Genomic DNA, 23,045 nt, shown 5'->3' on the forward strand with positions numbered 1-23,045 from the left:
TAGGAAGCTGTGCTTCCTGTTTGCAGGGCACTATTCTGACCCCCATTATGCTGTGGGCACCACTGAAGAGCCTCCTTCCATAATGGAAAAGAATTGAGAAGTCAGAACCCTCTGGTTGGTAGGCTTTCATGGCTTATTCATCATAAAAAATATACCAGTAGTAATGTGAGTTTAGTATTTCCTAAGCAGATAAAATTTCTGATTAGGCTTATTCTATTCTAATTACTCTGTCAATATTATACCTTTAGAACCTAATATTCAGTTTTGAATCAGAAGTCCAGTCTCTATATATCCTTCTGTATTTTAAACGTTTCAGCCAATGCCAAGTTAAGCACAACATTTGTTTTGAACACAAAAATTTTTATTAGGATAAAAAATACATGTCTAGTGTCCAACATTAAAACCAGGTCATACTATATATGTAGGTTTTTTCCATTAATTACTGAATGCTCTTACTTCTCAGCTCTGCTTTAAAGAATCTGCACTCACGTAAACAAATCTTAACTTACCAAAGAAAGGAAATTTGCAGATGTAGTAGTGTATAGCTACTGAACACACCAAAAAATTAGAGATGGGAAATTACAATTATATCTCGCTGCATTGAATATTTCTGTAAGAACCTTAGAAATAACAGGAAATGTGGACAAAATATTTCATTTGAAATGAGGTGAGTCATATAAAAATGTTATTAGAAGCAAATAACACTAATGATGAATGTTGAGATGAGAATATTAGCAAAATTCCTGGGAAATTCCCTTTGATGTTTGCATAGTTTAGCTTATCTTAAAAAATTAATCAAAATACTGTTAGAAAAAGAGGCAGTTATCTGGTACCACTTAAAATGCGAGTACTTAAGTACTTTTCTTATTTTGAAAAAAAAAGTGGCATTACAACATTACAACACTACTTAACAGAGAGGAAAAAAAAAGAATGTTAAATTCAGGGCTATCACTTCAAGCTGCCTTTTGGATAGAAAAATAAACAGAGGTAGATGGTTAAACATTAGTGGCCAAGTTATTCTAGCAGCTAACCTTTGTCTTGAAACACATTTTGTCACATTTTCACACTTGAAGCCAAGATAAATAGGACTTCAGGAGAAGAAATAAAGTGTTTCCAAAAGTCAGCCCAAAGACTTAGCAATTAAGTTTTTTCCCTTAATGGAAGAGAGTGAGAATAAACTAGGTTCAAGACTCCAGTTAAGGACATGACTGCTTAAAGCACTATATAGCTAGCTCATGCATTTGTTTTAGCAGTAAAATGAAGCTTACACCTAAGCTTCCTAGGCTTATTTCAAGCTAAGAAGCCACCACCACTCATCTGGCCAGTTCTAGTCAAAGTAGGATTGCAGGGTGCCACGGCGACGGACATCACAGGTCCAGCAATGGAAACCTCCTCCCAATGAATTGGCATTACGAATATTAACTTTAATTGTTGAAATACCTGCATGAAAACAGAGACAAGATTTAAACAAGATATTGTATGTTACTAGATAGAGAATTACAAATGAAGGCTGCAAATTGTAGAAATCCTGTTTTTTTAAGTCTACCATTAAAATATACGTTGGCAGCTAAGAGACAGTGGGTATAGTGCTAGGCCTGGAATCATGAAGACTCAAATTCAAATCCAACCTCAAAACATTTACTAGCTATGTGACCCTGGGCAATTTATTCTCTTTGTCTCAGTTTCCTCAATTGTAAAATAGAGAGAATTAATAGTACCTACCTCACTGGGCTGTTAGTATCGAATGAGACATATTTGTAAAAAGTGCTTAATAGTACAGTGCCTGGCATGTAGTAGGAACTTTATCCTCCTAAATGCTTATCTTCCCCCTCCTCACTCCTCCTTCCCTATCCCACTCCCCAGGCAAATCACTTGCCCTTCACAACAGATAGAATAAAGAAACCACACCTGCCTTTCTTATTTACATATCAGAAAAATTCAGAAGAGAATATACATACCAATATGGAAGGAGATTAATCTTTTATTTTTTTTGCTTTTTGGAGGGGGGAAGGCAATTGGAGTTAAGTGACTTGCCCAAAGTCACATGGCTAATAAGTGTTAAGTGTCTGAGGTCCAATTTGAACTCAGGTGCTCCTGACTCTAGGGTCAGTGCTCTATTCACTGCACCACCTAGCTGCCCCAGGAGATTAATCTTGACTGATTTAATTTTTTTCTAGTCACTTGCCCTTACCTTATATTGCAAAAGATACATAAAACTGTAAAAGCTATAGTTTTGTTCAATTTTATATTCACAATTCAAAATAGTGTGTGAGGAATGCCATGGTATAAATATGATTTCTAAGTTCATTAAACATCTTATTAGCCAACTAACTACCAAATATCCAACATGTCCCTTGAGCATTTAGATAAACTTACTGGAGAAACAAGATCTACATAAAAAATAGAGAATAAGACAACATACAACAAGGTGATAAAATCGTGTGGCAATAAGTACAGCAAGTAGAGAGAAATTGAGGTGAGACTTGGATTGCATCTTGATGGATGGGAATAGGCTTTGAAAATGGAAAAGGGAAATTAGCTTTTAAAATATATATATATATCTTCTTCCTGATTCAGTCCGAAACAGACTAATATTACAAGTGATAGGAAAATAGTGATATCTCCTTTAAAAGACAGAAACGACAAAAACAACCTTTGACTGGTAGACTTTGGACTGGTTTATAAGTTACTTGTTAAGCTTCCCATTTAAAAGGCTTAAATTATTAGAAATAAAATTAGGAATAAATATTCAACAAGCATTTGTTAAATATTCACTATGTGCTAGGGAAATTATTTCCTAATTTATAATTTTATATGTTATAAATTTATAAATTAAATAAAAAATGTAGGGAAATTCAGTTCCCTAAAACCCTTAATCCTTGCCCCCAAGAAGCCTTTATTATATCAAGAGAAATAACAGATAAAAACAGGAATCACATACACACATATATACACAGAGTAAATACAAGGTGATTTTTTTTTTGAGGCAAACAGGGTTAAGTCATTTGCCCAGGGTCTCACTGCTAGTAAGTGTCTGAGGCTGGATTTGCCCTACCTGCCCCTATAAGATAATTTTGGAGAGGAGTTACCAGCAGGTTATTCGTAAAAGCTTCTTAGAGGAGGAGGCTCTTGAACTGAGCTTGAAGAAGGCTAAGTATTTTAAGATGTAGGGGTGATGAGGGAATGTATCCCCAGCAACAGCCTCTGAAAAGGCACCAGGATGGGAGATGGGATGCTGTATGTAAGAGCTAGTAAAGATGTCATTTTAGGTAGACTGTGGAGCCCATGAAGGGAATAATGGAAGAAAGGTACTAAAGGCCTGACCCAGGGCAGTGCCTCTGAATGAAGAGGAGGAGATGAGTGTGAGAAATGATGCCAGGGATAAAAGTGACAAGATGTGGCAGCTGGGTGGCAGTGGTTCCCTTGATTGAAGCAGGGAAGTTAGGAAGACGGATTAACTTTTTTGTGGAAAGATAACGAATTCTGTTCTGAACACACTGAGGTGGAGGTGCTTACATGAAATGTCTAATAGGTGGGTTGTGATTTGGAACTCAAGCCCAGGACAGAAAGCATAGCTGGATATATAAACCTGGAAGTAACCTTCACAGAGGTAACTGAATTCATGGAAGCCAATTAAAATTACCAAGAGAAAAGTGCAGAGATGGGACAAGAAACAGAACATGGCAGAGCCTTGGGCAGACCCACAGACAAGGAATGGGACAGAGATGAATGATATAGCAATGCCTGAGAAGGTATGGTCAGACAGGTAGGAGAACTGAGAGAGCAGCATCATTAAAACCCAGAAAGAAAGAAGAATCCACGAGGGCAGGGATTTGGCATCTTATAACATTTTGGGGTTCCAAAATAAGCTTTTGTATCCTTGAGAATCAATGAAGATCTCTGCACAAAGAATCAAATATTTGATTAAGACAGAAACAAGGGGATCAAGCAATATGTTTGAAGAACTCCTAGACTTGGACTCAATCTAAAATTAAAAGACAACATATTTTAAACTGTGAGACATAAGAAACGTGTGCACATATAGTTTTATAAGATTCAAGTCCTCAAGCTTTGAAATTCAATACTCCCACAGGAAAATACATATATATATATTTAAGAACCATATGAAGGCCTGTGCCCTTCAAAAATCCCTTTCAAAACTATAAAAACAGCTGGCATAAGCTTCAAAAATCAAGATAAACCCTGACCCAAATCAAAATGTCTGATTTTTTTTCTTTTCAGCTTAAATATGTTATGTGTCCTCAGATAAATCTCAATACTTTATTTCACACACTGAACATTAAGAAAACTGCTTCCTATCAAGATTTATTAAAAGCTTAATAAAAGCTCATTAAAGTGCCATTCCATTTAGTTTTAAGTAGCTCTTAATGTTTTCCCCATTTAAACATAGCTGATCAATCCACATGGCTACCTACAAAACAGCTGTTTCCACATATAAGCTATAAAGTTTTCATCAGTCCCTGAAGAGTTTAGAGAACTATTATCTATGAACTTAAATAACTGGTTACTAAAGGAAAGTGAGATGTATTTGAAGACATGTAATTTTTTAAAAATTGAGATCATGAAGAGTAAAATACAGTGTTCTTCCACAATTTGTCCCTTGGTACCACTGTTAGAAATAAAATACTGCTCTGACCCAGAACAATCCTTAAAATCTCATTTTAAGTTAACTCTTTCATATGTAATTTTTAAAAAGATTTTGACATATTGAACATACCCAGTTTTTCAAACATTTTTTGAATTGGAACTTCATTGGCATCTACCATAACACGTTTTTCATCCAGCATTAAAACATTCATGGAGAGCCATTTGGATGACATCCAGAGTGGGTGGTCTAAAAAGAATGAAATAATTATGTCTGCGTACCCATTCTTATTTCCACTTAAATCAGAGGTTCTCAAGAAAAGAGCACAAGAAGGTGACAGTACTTCCATGCTAGTCAGCAATTTCCTTTCCCTAGGAGGCCTTTGAACTTTCTTCACAATCTTTACAAAAATATAAATATGTATCAGTCTCTAATAATTACACATTTGGATTTCAAAATACTGTATCTTAAATGTTCTTTTAAACATTTTCCTCTACTTGTTGGCCAGTTTTTTTCCCTTCTCACTTTCATGCCCTAAAAAGAATAAAGTGAGTCCTAAGAACGACCTATTGGGGGAAAATATTTTCCTAAATTGCTCAACTTTGTACTTCACATAAATAAGTTCAAAATCCAGCGTTAATCTCAAAATAGAAAGGAATTCTTACCATCTGGGATGACTGGAGTTGGAGGAGTAACTATAGTCCATCCTGCTTTCTTGAAAAGTTCAATCTAAAAGAAAAATCCAAAAAGATTTTGACTTCTTTCCCTCTGTCAGCCCTTATCAATAATTTCATCTGAAATGGCATCTCAATATTTCCAGTCTTTAACAGTTATTTTTCAAACATTCAGATTACGAGTAATGATAATGCTGGGTATGATACAAACTGTATAAATTACAAAGCAAGAAAAATTTGACCTAATATGGTTTGAAAGTGTTAAGGTGCTTTATAATGCTAATTAACATTTTAGGTAAACTTGTACTTTTTATTTCTTGTGCTTTGAAACACTCAAGTTATATGCATTTGAAAAAAATGTTTCTGAATAAGATTCCCTTCTATCAACCAATGCCTATTCATAAAATCATAAGAATACCTTCTATTTACGTAGCACTTCATAGTTTACACGATGATTTTTAAATATATTATGTCACCTATACCCTTACAACAATCTCTGAGATCGACAGTATAGGCAATCCTTCTTGCCATTTTACAAATGGGGAAGCCAAGAGTCTCGAGACTTGTTCAGGGCTACACAGACAAAAGTGGCAGAACCAAGACTAAAGCCCAGATGGTTCTGACTCCCCAGGCCATGCCTTTTGCATCATGCCACACTCAAACATCCTAGGCCAAGTCCAAAGTCCACCCTACTTTAGGAATCCATCTTAAACATTGATGCTATGAGATATGTTGTACAAGGGGTTGGTTATCAAGACTTCATACTCAAAAGGATTTAGAGTTGTACCCCTGAACAGGAAACCAAGATGGATAGAGAGCAGGGTTTGTTAAAGTGGTGTTCTATATTAAAAAGATAGACTCATATGAGGATATTTAAGAACCAAAGTGGGAAAACATGGTAAGAGAAATTGGGTGGGGGAAAAAAATCAATGGAAACAGAAACAGAAGCAATATTGCCACCAGAGTAAATTACAGACTAGATGGACAGAAAGAGAAAATACGGGAAGAACTCAGAAAACAGATTATAAGCCTGGCCTAGAGTCATGATATCATATGATAAAGGGCTTCAATTAGGGAGGCATCTGCTAGAACCCTCTGTCTGCCAAGAACAGAACAGCTTTTCAGTAATTTTTTTCATTTAATTTCATTATTTAAAAGGTTGTGAAATCCACAAGGGGCAATTCTGTTCTGGATCTGGGTTACCAACAAGGAGAAGCTGTTTCCTACGGTGGAGAGAATAGGAACTTCTGAAGAGAAGTGGTCACTCTAGTTTAGATAAAGGAGAGGAAAAGCTAGGAGTAGTTTGAAAGATATCACAGATTTAGTGAAGAGAGATTTCAAAGTGTTTAGAAAAGGAGCATATAGGATTTCATGGCCTAATAAACATTTTGAGGAAAACAAACCTAAAAGGGATGAGAAGGTCTCAAAAATGAAATTCTAAAGATATAAAAGGAACTCATTAACCTACTTGGATTTCAAAAGACACTGACAGACAAGAAGAAACACAGGGAGAATACAAAAACATAGCGAAGGATAGTGAGAATTGTGTCAGGAGTGCATTAGTTCAGAAAGGACTGAGGCTGACCAGGAAAGTTAAAAAAAGGTTGTGTCTCCCCTTACCCCAAATCATACACTAGAGAAAGGAGGAACATCAAAGAAAAGATAGTAGTCTTGTGAGAGTGGGATAGAATGATTATAACTGAACAGAGGACAGAACTGAATACCTGATAATCTCTGGACTAGAAAGTTCAAAACAAAGATAGCTAATGAGGAGTTGATAACCAAGGTAAGCAGAGAGATAGGAAGAGAACACACACAGCTGTCCTTGATGAGCTTAAGCTCCATCAATACAACATTTGGGACAAAGCAAATAAAAAATGAACTCTATTGGGGTAAATATAATCTTATACTTGGTTTCAAAAAATCAACTTCATAAGTAAAAAATGGAGGTAGTAGAGTTGACAGACCCAGAGTTTTAGGGTGCTGCAAGCTCAGTGGGCTGGAACCTTATGTTAGAAAAGCCAAGAATGCAAGTGAAGTCTTAGACCACATTAAGGCATGTCCATGACTAGGCAGGTGATGCTCCCCTGCGCAGTCCCCTGGTCAGCCTGCATCTGGAGTGCTGTGCTTAATTCCAGGCACTACATTTTAGGAAGAACATTGAGCTGTAGAGTCTCCAGAGAAGAAGAACCAAGAATAGTGAAGCAGCTTGAGTTCATGCTATGTTAAGATCAGATGAAGAAACAGGTGATTTAGCCTGGAAAAAGATGACTTGGGAAGGGCATAATAACTCTCTTCAAATCTCTGACAGGCCTTGCTCTCCTGGTCCCAGAGAGGAAGCATCTCTGTCTGATACTCCCAGAGGGTCCATGGGAAGTCACTTAACCTTTATGAGCCTGTCTCCTCACATGTAAAATGAGGAAAACAGTCAGTAGCACCTCCCTCATAGAGCTGTTATAAGGCTCTAATGACAATATATAAAAAATAATTTGCAAACTATAAAGTGCTATATATGTCCGTTATTATCATCATGATAATTATTAACTAGAAGCAACCTGCAGAACCTGCAAAAAGACTCAAGTCAAGGAAAAACTTCCTACTGATTAATACTATCCAGAAGTTGAACTGACTGTTTCGGGGGCAGCAAGCCTCCCCCACCACTAGAGGCCTTCAAACAAAGGTTAGCCGACAAATTGTTGAATGGCTTATGGAAGGAATTCTTGTTTAGACGTATATCCAACTAGATGGCTTCTGGGGTCCCTTCTCATGTCCAGTATTCTTGTGACATATATCCCTTCATGATCTGCTATGAATTTATGCATAATTCTAGCAAATAAATATAAATATAAAAATATAAATATAATAAATATAAATAAATATAAAACCTTGTCATTTATTTTCCCAATGGTGCAGAAATAAGCAGTGATGTGGCATAAAATTATTGGAAAACTGTTGTACTGCTGCCTATAAATGTATCTGCCCAACTGGAAGTAGGGGGCAGTGAGCAGAAGTAGGAGGCCACAGGAGATCAGAGAAAGGACCCTCCCCCCTCCCCCCACCCAGGTTGGCTGCACCCACCACAGCAGCTCCATTCTTCCCCTGCAGGGGAGGGTTGGCTATGGCGGGTCACAATCAGGTGGAGAGGGAAAACATCCATTATTCAATGGGATTTGCCCTGGACATGTAGGCATCATCTTGTCTGTGATTCAGCTGCCAAATATTATTAAATAGCACTTCCTTTGTTAAAAACATGAGTAAAGAACTGGAAACAAAATGGAGGCACGCTGACTAGGGAATATTAATTTAATAGCATGTTATTTTACCATCTGAAATTATAACTATGAGGAATTCAAATTACAAGGGAAGTTTTATGAACCAATGCAGAGTGAAGTAAGTAGAACCAGGAGAACAGTATGTACAATGAAATAAATGAAAACATGGAAAATGGAAGCTAAACTATGAGTAACTGAAATCATTAATATTGGGCCTGGAGAAGAAATAATCAAACATTTCTCCCCTACTCCGGGAAGACACTGGGGACTGTAAGAGAAGAATGGTGAATACATTGTCCGATTTGGTTACTGTATGTACTGACTGCTTTGATTTAACTATTATTCTTTGTTATAAAGCAGGGCATAGTTGGAGGGAGAGCAGGGTAGATTGCTTTATGCAGCAATGACTATGATGTGGGAAAAAGAAATTCTCAAAGCATACAAGTACATGTGTGCACACATACAGATGAACCTAAAAGCTTTGACAAAAGCAAATGGCCAATGTTAACATCCAATGGAATCCCACTATCACCAACACCACTGTGCCATGGTAATAGACATTAATCTAATGTTTGAACACAATCAAGAGAAATCTTAACTAATTCAACAACCGCATTAAATTAGAAATGCACAATTCTCACAGAAATGCTATTTGAATTACTATTATGTCAGCTGCTAGTCATATTTGCTATTCCCAGGGTCATTAATTCTTTCTTACCTGATGACAGGGCCGGTCAGGGTTGGAAAGCACAAGACCAGGCCCAATGATATTGAAGGTGGCATCAATATGCATCGGATTGGGATCTTTAAAGGAGATGATGTGCACCCTATAGTCTGGAGCAAGATGCCTACGCATCCACTCAATGCCCAGGTAATTAGTTACCTGAAAATAAGAGGAAAGAAAATTACCAAGATTTGCCATTAGAAGGTGACTAACAATTTATGCTAAAACACAAAATATACAAGAAAGCATGGCATTTTAGATATGGCTTTTCTCCACCTGGCTTCTCTGTGCAAAAATATCTCTTCCAGCTCGAATGAAGTCAGCAGCATCAAAACATGGCTCATATTCAGTCGTCACAAATTTTCCCTGAGCAGCCAATTTGTGTCTGTCTTCTACAGAATGGATTGGATAATCCTAAACCGGAAAAACCAATATAACACCTAAATCAATACACTAGTTTTAAGGAAGAAAATTAAGGCAACTAATGCAACTGAGAATACAGTTTAAATTTGGACTCAACTGAGAATCTATTAGCATGATGCATGCTATTTAAGAAATATACTGTGCTACTCATTTCTGAAACTAAGTGAAAAAACGTGAATGGAAAACTTGTGTCTGTGTGAACAAGGAAAAAGAATTAGGGTAGTCAGCAATTTTCTGATATTCAGAGACAGGTGGTGTGAAGCCAAGGTCAGCAACTGATTCCTTTACAGCACATTCCATAAGCCATACATTGATTTATAAATAGTTAGCTACAACCCTGGAAATTACCAGAATGAAGTAATTTTATACTTTTACAAAAGGAATTCGCTATTCATCCATGGACTAAAAACCAACATTGTATAGAATGAGTTTTCTGGGTCCCCTATACTTCAAAGGTCTGAAATTTTGTTATTTCTGGGTAATCTCTCCAACAATACAAATCATAACTTTCTTTCTTCTCCTTAGCAGAAGGTCTCTGAAAGTTGCTGTGAGGTCAGCAGCCATCTAGTCTAACCCATATCTGAAAAGGAATCCCTACTATAACATACTTGACAAGTGGTCATCTAGTCTCTGCTTTAAGACTTCCCCTCAGAGGGGAGCTACCATCTTACAAAATAGTCCATTCTACTTTTGGATAACTCTAATTGTTAGGGAATAAAATTTCTCACATTAAGCTTAAATTTGCCCTTTTTCCAGCTTCCAGCTAGTGCTCATTGTTTTACTCTCTGAAGCCAAACAGAATAAGACTAGTCAATGCTTTTCCACGTGACAAATCTTTCAAATACTTGAAGAGAGCTATCACGCTGTAGTACCAATGCAATATTTACAGCACTCATGGTCACTGTGACTACAAGTATTGCATGACGTTTGATTGCAAAATATGCCAAACTCTCCACATAGAGGATAGCATTGAAGGATTTATTTAGACACCAGAAAACCAAATCCCAAAACCAGTAAGCTGATTCCATCACAGTACCAAAGATATTCAGAAGCCATAATAATGCTGAGAGCCATGCCATCCTTCAGCCTTCCCACAAACCAAAACAAGATCAATATTTACTCACAAAGCTCTCTATCTCCTTGCCTGAGCTCCTCTGTCCCCCACCATCTGGTTAGCTCTGACCAGCTTCCTGTGGGCTTCCCTTCAGCAAAATTCCCACACACCAAAACCTTTTGTAACTAATCATTTGAAGGAAGAACTTTTCAGTGATTTTTAACTATCAACTTGGATCTAACTAGAACCCTCAGTCATCAGAATGAGTTCAATTGTGCATAAATCTATTGTTTTGGATTTCATACTAGAAAAATCACTTCAACAACAGCAAATAAGTAATAATCTTAGAGCCTGCAATTTAGAACCTACTCACAAATGCAGAATATACATCTCTGATGGGCTATGTAGAAAAAGGTCCATTAATAAAGTCAGGAAAGTACCTGGTCATAAAGCTCTTCAGCCATTGTGGGCTTAGGAGCAGTTGTCCACTTAGCCCCACGATGGAAGTAATCTTTGATAATTGATCTGTATGCTCGATACTCAAAGAAGCGTGCACGCCATGCCATGGGAGCCTCAATGATTTCATTTCCAACTACAATCAGAATGTCTCTGGGCATTGCACCATACAAACCTGAAAAGGTCAAAAAGTCTTAAAATAATCATAACAGCAAATTTCCAGAAACAGATGATTCTAAAAAATAATTTCCAAGCAAGAAACTTGATTTTGGAGTACCAAATTATCTCACTACATTTTTTCCTGTACTGAATGAAATTTGCTGTTTCTGTATTATCAAAATCCCAATTTTTTATGGTTCAGCAATGAATAGATCAAAAAGCATTAAATATCTACTATGTGCCAGGCACTGTGCTAGAAGCCTCTGGATTACGAATACAAAGTATGAAGTAATCTTTACCCCCAAAGGTGCTTATATTCTAAATTGGAGCCTCCAAATCAACAATCAGCTCCAGAAGTCCTCCAGACATTTGGGACTAGTTCAGATATCTCCTGCACCAGCCACAACTAGTGCCTTCACCACACCTTACATAGTTTGTATATCCTTATATAAGTACAGATTGTCTCCTTCTATAGAAAATGAGGTCCCTGAGGGCAGGGATTGTTTGATTTCTGTCTTTGTACTTCCCAATATCCAGCACAATCCTTGACACAACTAGAGAAATTCTTATTATCTGATCCCCCAAATTGTCCCACAATCACACAAAAGCATGTTCATCAATCCAAAGAAATACCCAACAATCATAGAGTACTTCCAGTGATACTATCACGTCCAAATAAGTGACAGAGAAGGTAAAATAGGTATAACACACAACACAAAGGTATTATTATTCCTTCTTGAAGATGAGTACTACAGGGGCAGCTAGGTGGCGCAGCGAATAGAGTGTCAGCCCTGGAGTCAAGAGGACCTGAGTTCAAATGTGACCTCAGACACTTGACACACTTACTAGCCATATGACTTTGGGTAAGTCACTTAACCCCAATTGCCCTCCAAAAAAAAAAAAAAGAGTACTACTGGTTTTCCTGGCTTTGCTTACAAATAGATTTCAAAGTTTTAGCCAGGGTAGGCTCAGAGGTATAATGATGACAACAATGAAGATATTTCACATTTAAATAGTACTTTAATATTTATGGTGTTTTAAATGCATTCTTACAATAACCTGATGTAGGTGCTTTTATCTTTTCTCAATTAATAAAAATTTATGGGGTGGGTAGGTGGCGCAGTGAATAGAGCGCCAGCCCTGGAGTCAGGAGGACCTGAGTTCCAATTTGGCCTCAGACACTTAATACTTACTAGCTGTGCTGACATCCCCACTCCAAAAAGCAAAAAACCAAAAACAAAAAAAGAATTTACTTTTTCTTTCTTTCCTTCTTCTCTCCCTATCCCCACTGGAAAAAGAAAAACAAAACCTTTGCAACAAATAGACACAGATCCAAGCAAAGCAAATTCCCACATTGGTCACATCTAAAAATGTGTGTATGATTTTGCACATTTAATCTATCATTCCTCTAACAGGAGATGGGTAAATTATATTATTATATTCACTTTTCAGAGGACACTGAGACTAAGAAGTGTCTGAGGCAGCATTTGAACACAGGTCTTTTTGACTCCGAGTCTAGCACTCTATCTAAACCAAGCTGCCTAGTCCCTGCACTACATATTATTATGTAATAGAAGGAGCACTGAAACTACTGTCAGGAGTTTTGGGTCAAGTGTGGACTCTGCTATTTATTAACTGTGTTATAACCATGTCAGGGCAAGTCACTGTAGATAAAACCTACATTACCTATTTCAAGGACTGTTGAAAGGAAAACATTTTGGTAATGTTAAAGCCCTATAATATAAACATGAGCTACTAGAAAATGAAGGGAAATGTACTTGATCAATAGTTTAGTCACTAACAAGCATTAAATATTAATAAAAAACAACATGGACCTGTATTATCTTGGGCAATCACCTCCCCTCTCTGGCTTCAGTTACTTCATTTCTAACAAGAGGGGATTGGACTGGATGATCCCTAAGGTTCATTTCAGTCTTAAATCCTATGTTACTACAAAGAGACATCCTATAAGACTAACGCTACCTCCAGGTCTTACTAGACATAGCTTTTTATATTTTATAGCTTTCTATTTCTTTACATCATGTCTTTTGTGATACAGAAAGGTAAGTTTCTTCAGGTAAGTGTGTAAAAAAATTACAAATTAGCCTGATCTCATTTCCAGAATTATAAATGAAAATATTTAACTCAAGCACAAGAGTAATATAGCAGTGATGTTAGCCAAGGAGGAAACTAATTTCCTAAAGAAGCATTCCTGAATAAGCTCTTTATCTAGGGGTGTCCTGGATGTCTAGAAACACAGTATTTCTAAATTTTTTTTCTTAAAAAATCATTAACTAGATAAAACAGAAGACTAGCTCAGCAAACATCTTTGCTTCTGTGATTTCCTTGTTAATTGTTAGACAAGTCATTCCTAATAAATAATTTAAGGGCCACTGTTCCAAGGGAAACAAGAAACCTGAATAAATTCCATTAAATGCAACGGAAGAATAATAGTGATTAATGGGATTTGCTTGTTCACACATGAGCTAAAGAAACATATGAAATTAAATATTTGCAGGAACAGCTTGTCAATGATTAAAAATATTAACTCTGATCTTCAGGTTCAATGGAAATATAATCATACATCTTCAGAATACCTACATCTGTTTCCAAGTTCCTAAACAAAATGGAGATAGCTCCTCGTGCCTCGCTTTCTACAGGTGAAACTGATTAAAATGAGAGCTGTAGTTCTTAAGAGTGTACATTTCTACTGCACTTTACAGTTTAAAGGGATTTTCCTCATAACAATTCTTTGAAGTACATGGTGCTGATGATATTATTATTTCCATTTTATAGATGAAGAAACTGAGTCAGAGAAGTGAAAGGGCCTTAACTAGGGTCATACAGTAAGGAAGTGGTTGAAGCAGGACTTAAACTCAATCATTCATTCTCTAAAATCAAGTTCCATCACACCATAATTGCAGAATTTAGGAAAGATTTTGCTTCTCTGCATGAAACATCTTTGAATTAGAATGGTCTTAAAAATATGGTACAAATCTATCACTTACTAGTTCCCAGCATTTTTCATGGCTGCAAATGATTTTAAAATTAGTCTTCAATTTGTAAAGATCGCTAGAGTAGGAAGGAATTTCTATAAGGTTATCCATCCCTGCCTTCTCTCTGGCCAGAACTTCATGAACTAAGCCAAGTATAGGATACCACTCACCTGTAGACTCAAAATCTGGTGTTTTGTACTTGAAAGACCAATCAATGGGATCGGGCCTCTTAACAGTCACTCCTTCCATTTTCAAAATATTGCACATTTCTTCAATTTCAGCAACAGCCTTTTTCAAATGCTCCTTGGGAAAATACTGACCTCCATGTTGCTGATAAAATGGCCAATACCTTTCATATGTGTTGGCCTAGAAGCAAAAGAAAACAGATTAATTCCTAAGGAAAAAAACATAACTCATGATAGAATAGATCATTCACTGAGGGCAACGTGCAACTATATATAACAGAATTTAACTGTGACAGCTTTCCTGGTCTAATGTTTGGGACTATCTTCTTCCTGCTAGAGATTATTTATACCCTATCATCCATAGCATGGTTTTAAGTATACCCCAGAATACTCTTGGCCAGCTTCCACAATGTTTCATAGGTATAAGCATAAGTGTTTACGAGTTTTGGAGAAATAGAAAGACCGTGAATAGATAAGAACATAAATATCGCTATACTAAGCCAGACTCCACCATCTAGGCTCAATGTTCTACTATGAAAGGATGTTTGGTGAGATTGTAAGAATTTCTAAAGGTAAAGCTGTTTTCCTCAGTAACAGGTCAGTGGACAATCTACTGGAGAGTTAGGGAAGATGGGAGGGGATGAATATTCCTAGTGTCCCTTTGTGTGTTGCCGAATAAAGACTTCGATTTGGAGCAAGAGGATCTGGAATCAATGACTACTTCAGACATGTGACTTCACCACTTTGATGGGTCTCAGTTTCTTCATTTGTAAAAATAAGAAAGCGGAACTAGATAACCTCCAAGGTTCTTTCTGGCTCTAAAAAGTGACTGTATGAAATTATTCTACATACTTGCATATGTAATTCAGCTCATGTAGCCAGTAAGGTCCTTACTACCAATTAGGAAAAGTAAAGCATTTTGGTATTTGTACTTACCTTATCCTTTCCCAAGCTTCAACAAGAATCTTCTAGTTCTAATGTTTCATTATTTTTATGAACATTCATACCCTTCATGTACATCTGGTCTATTATTTCATATTGTATCTACCTAGATATCATACCCTTAACAGCCTCACAAAGGCTGTGGAAGACTGTGTCTTATCCACACTTTCCATCTTCCCAGTACGGTGCTCTGCACAAAGGAACAGGTGCTTAATAAATGCCTGCTCAACTCAATTCATGATTCAGCAGACATACCCTTCCAAACTGAAGGCTGCAGTTTTTTTCTATTATCATATGGTAACTGCACAACATATCTAGTTACCTCTTTCTGGACATCTTCCAGCTCTATTACTTAAGGTTCACTGCCAGAAATGCACAGTATTTCAGGTGTAGGCAAATTCTGGTTCTCTATCAGGACATATCTTGTGGCTCCCTATTGAGGTTGGCATAAAATTCAAACCCTTTAACCTGGCATTTAAAACCCTCCACTGTCTGCCTCTAACCTACCTTTCTTGCCTTATTTCATTTTACTCCCCCCCTCACACATGTTCCATTCCAGGCGAATTACTCATGTGTTCCCCAGAGTATTCTATTTTCCACCCCCCATCTCTCTCCACAGGCTGTGCCCCATTGCTGAAACTGTACTGTATTCCTTACTTACCTCTCTCTGCCTTTTGGAACCTCCATTTTCCTTCAAAGCACAGGTCAGGAATCCCTTTTTATATGAGGCCTTTCCTGATACCCCACAGTTGTTAAGGCTCTCCTCCTCTAGAAATTACTTCCAAATTCTTTGTGTATACTCATCTGTTTATATGATCTATCTATCTTCCTAACAGAATCTAAGCTCCTTGAGGGCAGGGATTATTTAATTGTTTACAATGTCTTGTAGATAGGAAGTGCAAAAAAGAAAAAATGCTTGTTGAAAGGAACTGACTTTGAAGACTCCTGCCAATTCCTTCTCCTTGCCTTTCCTCCTCCACTCAAAGCATGCTGCTTCCTTAGCTTATATTTCCCATCTCACTGAGTAATTTTACAAACTATAAAAAAACCCACAAATTCAAACAGTTCATTGCTTAAATCAATACTTCTGCAACTACTTGAAAATTGTCAATAATTCTAAACTGAAATTGGGATTAAATTGAGAGTAACTTCTAGACCAGGCCTTAAAATCTTTCACTAATGAAATCCCAATCAATCTCAAAATTTAAGAACATCTATTTTAATCAAGAGTGCTCAAGTCAGAGGACTTGAGTTCAAATTCTGCCTGTCACTCCTTGTATGACCTGGGGCAAGTCACCTAAGTCCTTTAGGTCTTAGTTTACTCACCTGTAAAATAAGGGAGTTAAACTAGCTGGCCTGTAAGGCTCTTTCTAGTTCGCTATGATCCTAACTTCTGCAGCCAAGCATCAAGGAATTAAGTGAATTGAACCACTTGAACCCGGCAGTTATGAGCAGATTGGACTAGAGCCTGGCTGGCCCAACTGTTGGGCTCCAGCTATGACAGGGGATCTGGATGAGATGTCAGATGGGAAGGAGAGGATGGAAAAAGGTCTTCAGCATGCAGGATGGCCCAGCACTATCCTCTCCACCACTTATGCCCTAACAGTGGTTATTTGCCTTCATCTTGATGATTGAGCAAACCACAGAGACCATTACAGACACAAACAATCTCTATGAAGGCAAAACAATAAGAACAGAAGTGATTAGGCTCCCAGTGACTCCATCCAAAACCTGACCATGTCTGCTGGGGTGTAAGTAGTGAGCTTATTCCAGCTTCTCCCACCAAGGAGGAAACTCATGTCGTGGCAGCTAACAAAAAGGGATAATAAATTACTCTTTATAGTCCTTTCAGACATGCTGGTGCTACAGCACCCATTCACTTTTTCCTTCTTTTCATGCCAAGCACATCTCTTGCAGGCCACAGCCAAAGGACAAGCAGGCTTTTAGACGTCAGCCAGGCCTACAGCAGAATGGGCTGCTGACTGCCATGCTTAACTACAAGTTACCATCCCAAGAAGCATTTTGCATGGTTTTTTGGGAAGGGTGGAATTTTCCTACGATATGAAGCAAACAGCTGAGTGAGAGAAGTGTTTGAACAAGTATGAGGGTTACTTGGGAGAGCTGTAGCTGAAAATCAGTTGGACAAGGTCCAGGTGCTCATGATATAATAATTTTTCCAAGAGTGAGATATAAGCTATTTGCACTCCCTCAATTACTTAACAATCATTTACTCAGTGTCTGCAGGATAAAGAACATCATTTTACGTGCTCAGCACACAGTACTTTTAAGAGGACAGTGAGAACAGAGGAGCTGTCCGTGTTACTGAGCTCTCAGTCTGGTGTTTTTGGTGTACTAGGTTCTGCATTGATAGCCAAGTAAAAGTTAAAGAACTATTTGCTGTCCCTGGAAATGTAAGGAACTTTAGCAGATGTTCTGTTCCTTATTTACCCAGCTGGAAAACGAGCTAATTTTAACCTTGTGACTTTAAATACCTTTTGTATTTATACTGAACCTTTTACACTCTATCTCTCTTTCCCCTTCCTTCATCCAGTGGTGTGGTGGCAGTGGAGAGAGTGTTGGTTCTAAAATCAAGAGGACCTGGATTCAAATTCTTCATGAACATTGATTGAGCTAGGCATTTAACTTCACTGGCCTCAGTTTCCATCTGGGGAATGAACTGGAGATGGTCTCTGAGGCCCTTCTAGCTTGATCTATGATCCTATTAGTAAGTAGTTATCTTTTACAGAAAAATATCTTATTGAGAATAATAATAGTGTGCATATTATGTATGTGTGTATATGTATGTATATCTCCTGCCATCCTCTTGTGTCCGATTCCCTTGGCACTTACAATCTATACCAATATTGTTTCCTAAATATTTCATCTGCACGTGATATGACCTCTCCAACTGGGCAGCAAAGTCCTTGGAGGAGAAGGAATTAGGTATCTTATGAACCCTATAGTACCATACAGTGTTAGGCTCAAAACAAGAGCTGAATAAATAGCTGCTTATGGATTAATTTTTGTCCTTTGAACAAAATGATGATGCAACTGACCCGCCACCTATAAGGTAGGCAATTTATTTTTATAATAATAAGGATATGGCTGGTGTTACTAAGCAGTTTACATTCTCCAGACCAATTCTTTCTTCCTTATCTACTCTGCTAATGAGCCACCACTCTCATTTGCAAGATAGGTCCTGGAAGTTAGGAATCAAGCACCCCATTTTTAAACCCCTAGCCTTAGTCTCATTAGCACTATGCTCTAGCTAATGGAGTTACTGACAAAAAAAAAGCTATTAATAATAACAGTCCCAGCAATGTAACTCTGTAATGTGTTAGCCAACAGCTCTGTACTGGTAAAAGTTAAAAACAATATTTGAGTTATAAAAATGCATTTAGTGCTTCAAGTCTTTAAAAATTACTTTGACTTGTTAACTCCTTTTGCTCTCAGTCGCTTAAGGTAGGCAGGGAGAAGGATTTGTCTTCAATTTACAGGTGTAGAAAGTAAGACCAGGAACTAAGAAGTAACTTGCCCAAGGACACAAAACTCATTAGTTAAAGAACTAAGACTAGACATCCAATAAATACTTGATAATTGGCCAACTCAAGTCTCCTGACCTCCAGCAGCGTATGCTTTCCACTGGACTGTGAAACTTCAAAGTGAATTGTCTAAGGTTGTGGAGAAAATCAGAACAGAGATTGTAATAATAGTCTGATTCCAAATGAGATCATGTGGCATGTGACTAAGGTCAGCATTTCAAAGATGATAAAACACAAAATATGTCTGAGTTTGATTTTTTCTGCGTTTTATCTAACAGAAATGATCCAGGCGATAAAGTAGCTTCCCTATGTAGGAGTGATATAAAGGACTATTCACAAATAAAAGGTTAAGGGTGATGGAGGAAACAATTAAGGTCTCTAAAATCGAATAAGGGCACTAGAAAGTTCATTTACAGATTTTATTCATCTAGAATGTCAGGATCAGCAAGGGTACTGGTGGAAACCTAAGAGTTTTAGAATGAAAAGAAATATTACTTCTGACATCAAGTTGTTACAAAGTCCTGTCCTTCATGACTTGTTTAGAAGGAATAGGAAGCTTTCTCTGACCACTTCACCTAACAGAGATCATTTAATAACTTGAATTCCAAAGTGCCTACGATCTGGCAGAGTGATAAATACAATAGACCAGGTTCTTTATGCATCTGTCCTGTCTTCCCATACGGACCACAAAAGTTACAAGGACACAGCAGGCACTGTGCTGGTTGATAACCGGGCCCTGGCTCCTTCTCACAAAAATAACAAAAAAGAACTGAGAAAGTGTCACACACTTTGACCTAGGGATCCCAGTCATTCAATATTTATTAAGAACCTCACACACAGTGCTTATGCTCTGGGAATACACACACAAAAAAAGAGGTAAAAAAAGACAATCCCCTCCCTCAACGAGTTTACAATCTAATGCTCCTGGACATATTCCCCAAGGAGGTAAAAGACAAGAAAGAAGGGTCCAAAGCATTTCAAAATAGTTAATAGGAGTATTTTTTGCAGTAGCAAGGAAAGAAATAAAGTGAGTATTCATGGCTTGGGGAATGACTGCACCAGCCATGTTATATGAATGTAATGGAGGATTTTTAGAGAAAGCAATAATTAATCTGATTAATTCAGAGACACAAGTCCAATGCAATAAGCAGGTGCAGAAGAACAATATTCTTGGTGATTGCAAAAACGTGAATGAAAAAATCATTTAAAAAGTTTTAGGACCATAGAGCTAAGGCCAAAAGGGACCTCAAAGGCCATTTAGTCCAGCTCCTCATTTACAGATTAGAGGAAAAGTAAGGACCAAAGGAGCCAAGTGACTGATGTACGGCCACCTAAGTAATAAACAGCCCCCCTGGGATACAAACCCAGAGCTTCTGCCTCCACATCAGGGGCTTTTCCCAGCACAGAGGTCCCTTATCACCCCTCAGGTGTTCAGCCCTGCCACATATGGGCAGCCTCTGAACCTGGGGCAATGCAAGGCTAAGCTGATGTCAGGTCTGAGTGTGCAGAGGGAAGGAATAGAGCCTACCTACTTCATGCCCTGGCTCACATTTCCTCTAAGGTAATAGGAAAATCAGTAATGATCCCAGAGAATAGATAAATAAATACCCTTCTTGGCAGAGAGGCAGGAAACTATGATGGCAGAACACTGCATTGCCTGTCATATATGGCCTCTCTATGGGTTGTTTTCTGCTTAACTGTTCTGACTTGGAGAAAGGAAGAACTGAATTTCAAGAAGGATACAAATATCCATACATTTTTTTACATAAAAACAAAAGACATCAAGACAACTTTTTTTTTTTTTAAAGAACCAAGAGACAGTAAGGTTCTGGACTTAGCAGGCAGGAGATATGGGTTCAAATCCCAGCTCTGATACACTGGCTTTCTTATCATGACCAAGTCACTTAATCTCTTAAGTTTCAATTTCTGTATGTGTAAAAATAAGGGGATTGGATTGAAAAATCTCAAGATTTCTTTTCACTCTAAATCCTCTGCTGTTATAATACTATGACCTACTTAAAAATAGAAAAATCTTCCCCTTGTTCTGATATGGACACACGCTCTCTCTGAGATTTATGTACAGGTCATTTCCCATGACAAAATATAAGCTCCTGAAGGGCAGGGATTGTTTCACTTTTGCAGCTGTATCCCTAGCACCCAGTATAGTATCTAGGCCAGAGTCAGTGCTTAATAAATGCATGTTAATTGAATAAGAGACCTATGCTAGACTAACAGCCCCAATAATAGTTGTACTTTCTATTTACAGAAAAACAAGAAATACTCATACGGTTTGGAAATTGCAATTAAGGAAACAAAAATTCACACAATTATTTAAAAAAAACCAACTTACTAACAATTAGAACTTGTCAAAAAGTAGAATGGCCTGCCTCAGAAGATGATAAATAGGGTTACCTCTCACTGGGAACCTTCAAGCAAAAGTTGGCTGGCCATCTGTTGGGTAGGGGTTGGAGAAGAGGGCCTCTGAGGTCCCTTTCCATTCTGAGATTCTGTGGATTTGTCTTCAGAACAGAAGTACAGTGTGGCTGGGAGAACTCTGTTTACTTTCTCATCCTACATCATGAGTCCACGGAAGGACCCACATGTTCACTTATTTCTCCATTTCAATTCCCTATCTGGCACCTCTCTTCTCAAACATCTAGATTTAACTGTCACATGTAAACATAAATTGTAATTTGTAAAGCATAGGTAAAATTCCACAAAGCACTATTACTACAAAAATCTAAATTTTCTTTATAGGTACTCTCTTCACCAATGCAACTGCAGACTGCAATCCTGCTTTATCCAAGCAGATGTTCTTTGAGAATTACCAAGGTAAAAGAAAAAAAATCATCCCCAAATCAATGTAGTGATAAGACTCTCCACACTTTGCTAGGTTGTTCCTCAGATGACAGACCTACAGAGTCTATGGCTAGACCCACACTCAAGGTCTTTCTAGCTTGGTAGGACCTGAGAGAACTCCACTGCTCCACTGGGCAGCCTCTAGGAACCCATGATCACCTCCCACACCAAGATGAAGCAGTAAGAGTAAGACTATGGTGGGAAAATGTAATAATCCTAAAAATTAAGGGTATTTTCTCCTAGCAATCTGGAACTTTACAATATTGTCAAAAGTTTAGTGATGAGTTCGAGAGGGGAGTAGGAGTTAGATGTGGTGAAGGAAGGAAAAGAGGAAGGGAAGGAAGGAGGAGGAGAAAAGGAAGAAAGACAGACAAAGAGTACAGCTGGGAAAATTGAATGGATGGACTGAGATTCAGGAAGACACGGATTCAAATCCTGCCTGAGACGTGTTAGCTGTGTGACCCTGAGTCACTTAACCTCTCTGTATCTGCTTCCTTTTATGTAAAATGAAAGAATTGGACTATGTGGTTTTAAAGATCTTTTCCAGCTCTTCGTTTAATGATTCTCATAGTGCCTTAGCTCTAAGAAGGTGATTTAGTAGAGAAGCATTTCTCTGTCTTTTAACTACCCATTTGAAGGAGATGTTTAGAGTCTGAAGGGCCATTAGATGACCTCTAATTTAACATCTTCATGTTGTAGATTCAAGAGCTGAAAAGTTTAAGCAGCTTGCCTAAGGCCACTTAAGCAGAGAGGAGCAGATCCAGGCCTAAAACCCAAGATTGTGACCTGGGCAGTCCACAAGCCTAAGAGCTTTAAGACAAACAAAATGATAGCTTTAGAAATAATTACTGCCCTCTATCTTCACTTCAATATGGTAACTGAGTTGATTTAATGGGTTTCAGCAGCTTGAAGTTATATAGACTGAAAAAGCAGCATAACTTTTGCTATACTGATGTTAAGAGCTCTAGATTTCCTCCCAAGAAAAATCTGTTTACCTGATTTTGTAATTTTATACTTAGGCAGCATCTACACCCCAAAATGTACAAATTTAATTGCATACAGGAAACAAGGGGACAAGACACCTAAAATGTGTCATAAATAGACACGCCAATATTTGGCGCGCACACATACACACACAAACAGGTGGAGAGCA

At 37.8% G+C, this 23,045-nt stretch overlaps 1 protein-coding gene across 1 annotated transcript in view; it reads right to left on the bottom strand.

Annotated features, from left to right (window-relative positions):
• Nucleotides 1-339: 339 nt before the first annotated feature.
• Nucleotides 340-23,045, bottom strand: part of GATM (glycine amidinotransferase) — a 501,978-nt gene continuing 479,272 nt past the window's right edge. Inside the window, exons 4-10 of the mRNA XM_069105966.1 lie at nt 14,535-14,730; nt 11,194-11,384; nt 9,553-9,690; nt 9,271-9,435; nt 5,272-5,335; nt 4,739-4,855; nt 340-1,440 (exon numbers count right to left, since the gene is read on the bottom strand). Of these exons, the coding sequence (XP_068962067.1) occupies nt 1,328-1,440; nt 4,739-4,855; nt 5,272-5,335; nt 9,271-9,435; nt 9,553-9,690; nt 11,194-11,384; nt 14,535-14,730 (984 nt within the window). The 3' untranslated portion in view covers nt 340-1,327. The remainder of the gene's footprint in view (nt 1,441-4,738; nt 4,856-5,271; nt 5,336-9,270; nt 9,436-9,552; nt 9,691-11,193; nt 11,385-14,534; nt 14,731-23,045) is intronic.

Source organism: Petaurus breviceps, unplaced genomic scaffold (assembly GCF_028583685.1).
Source record: "Petaurus breviceps papuanus isolate PSGF00001 unplaced genomic scaffold, PetGlider_PUasm1.0 77, whole genome shotgun sequence".
Classification (NCBI taxonomy): Eukaryota; Metazoa; Chordata; class Mammalia; order Diprotodontia; family Petauridae; genus Petaurus; species Petaurus breviceps.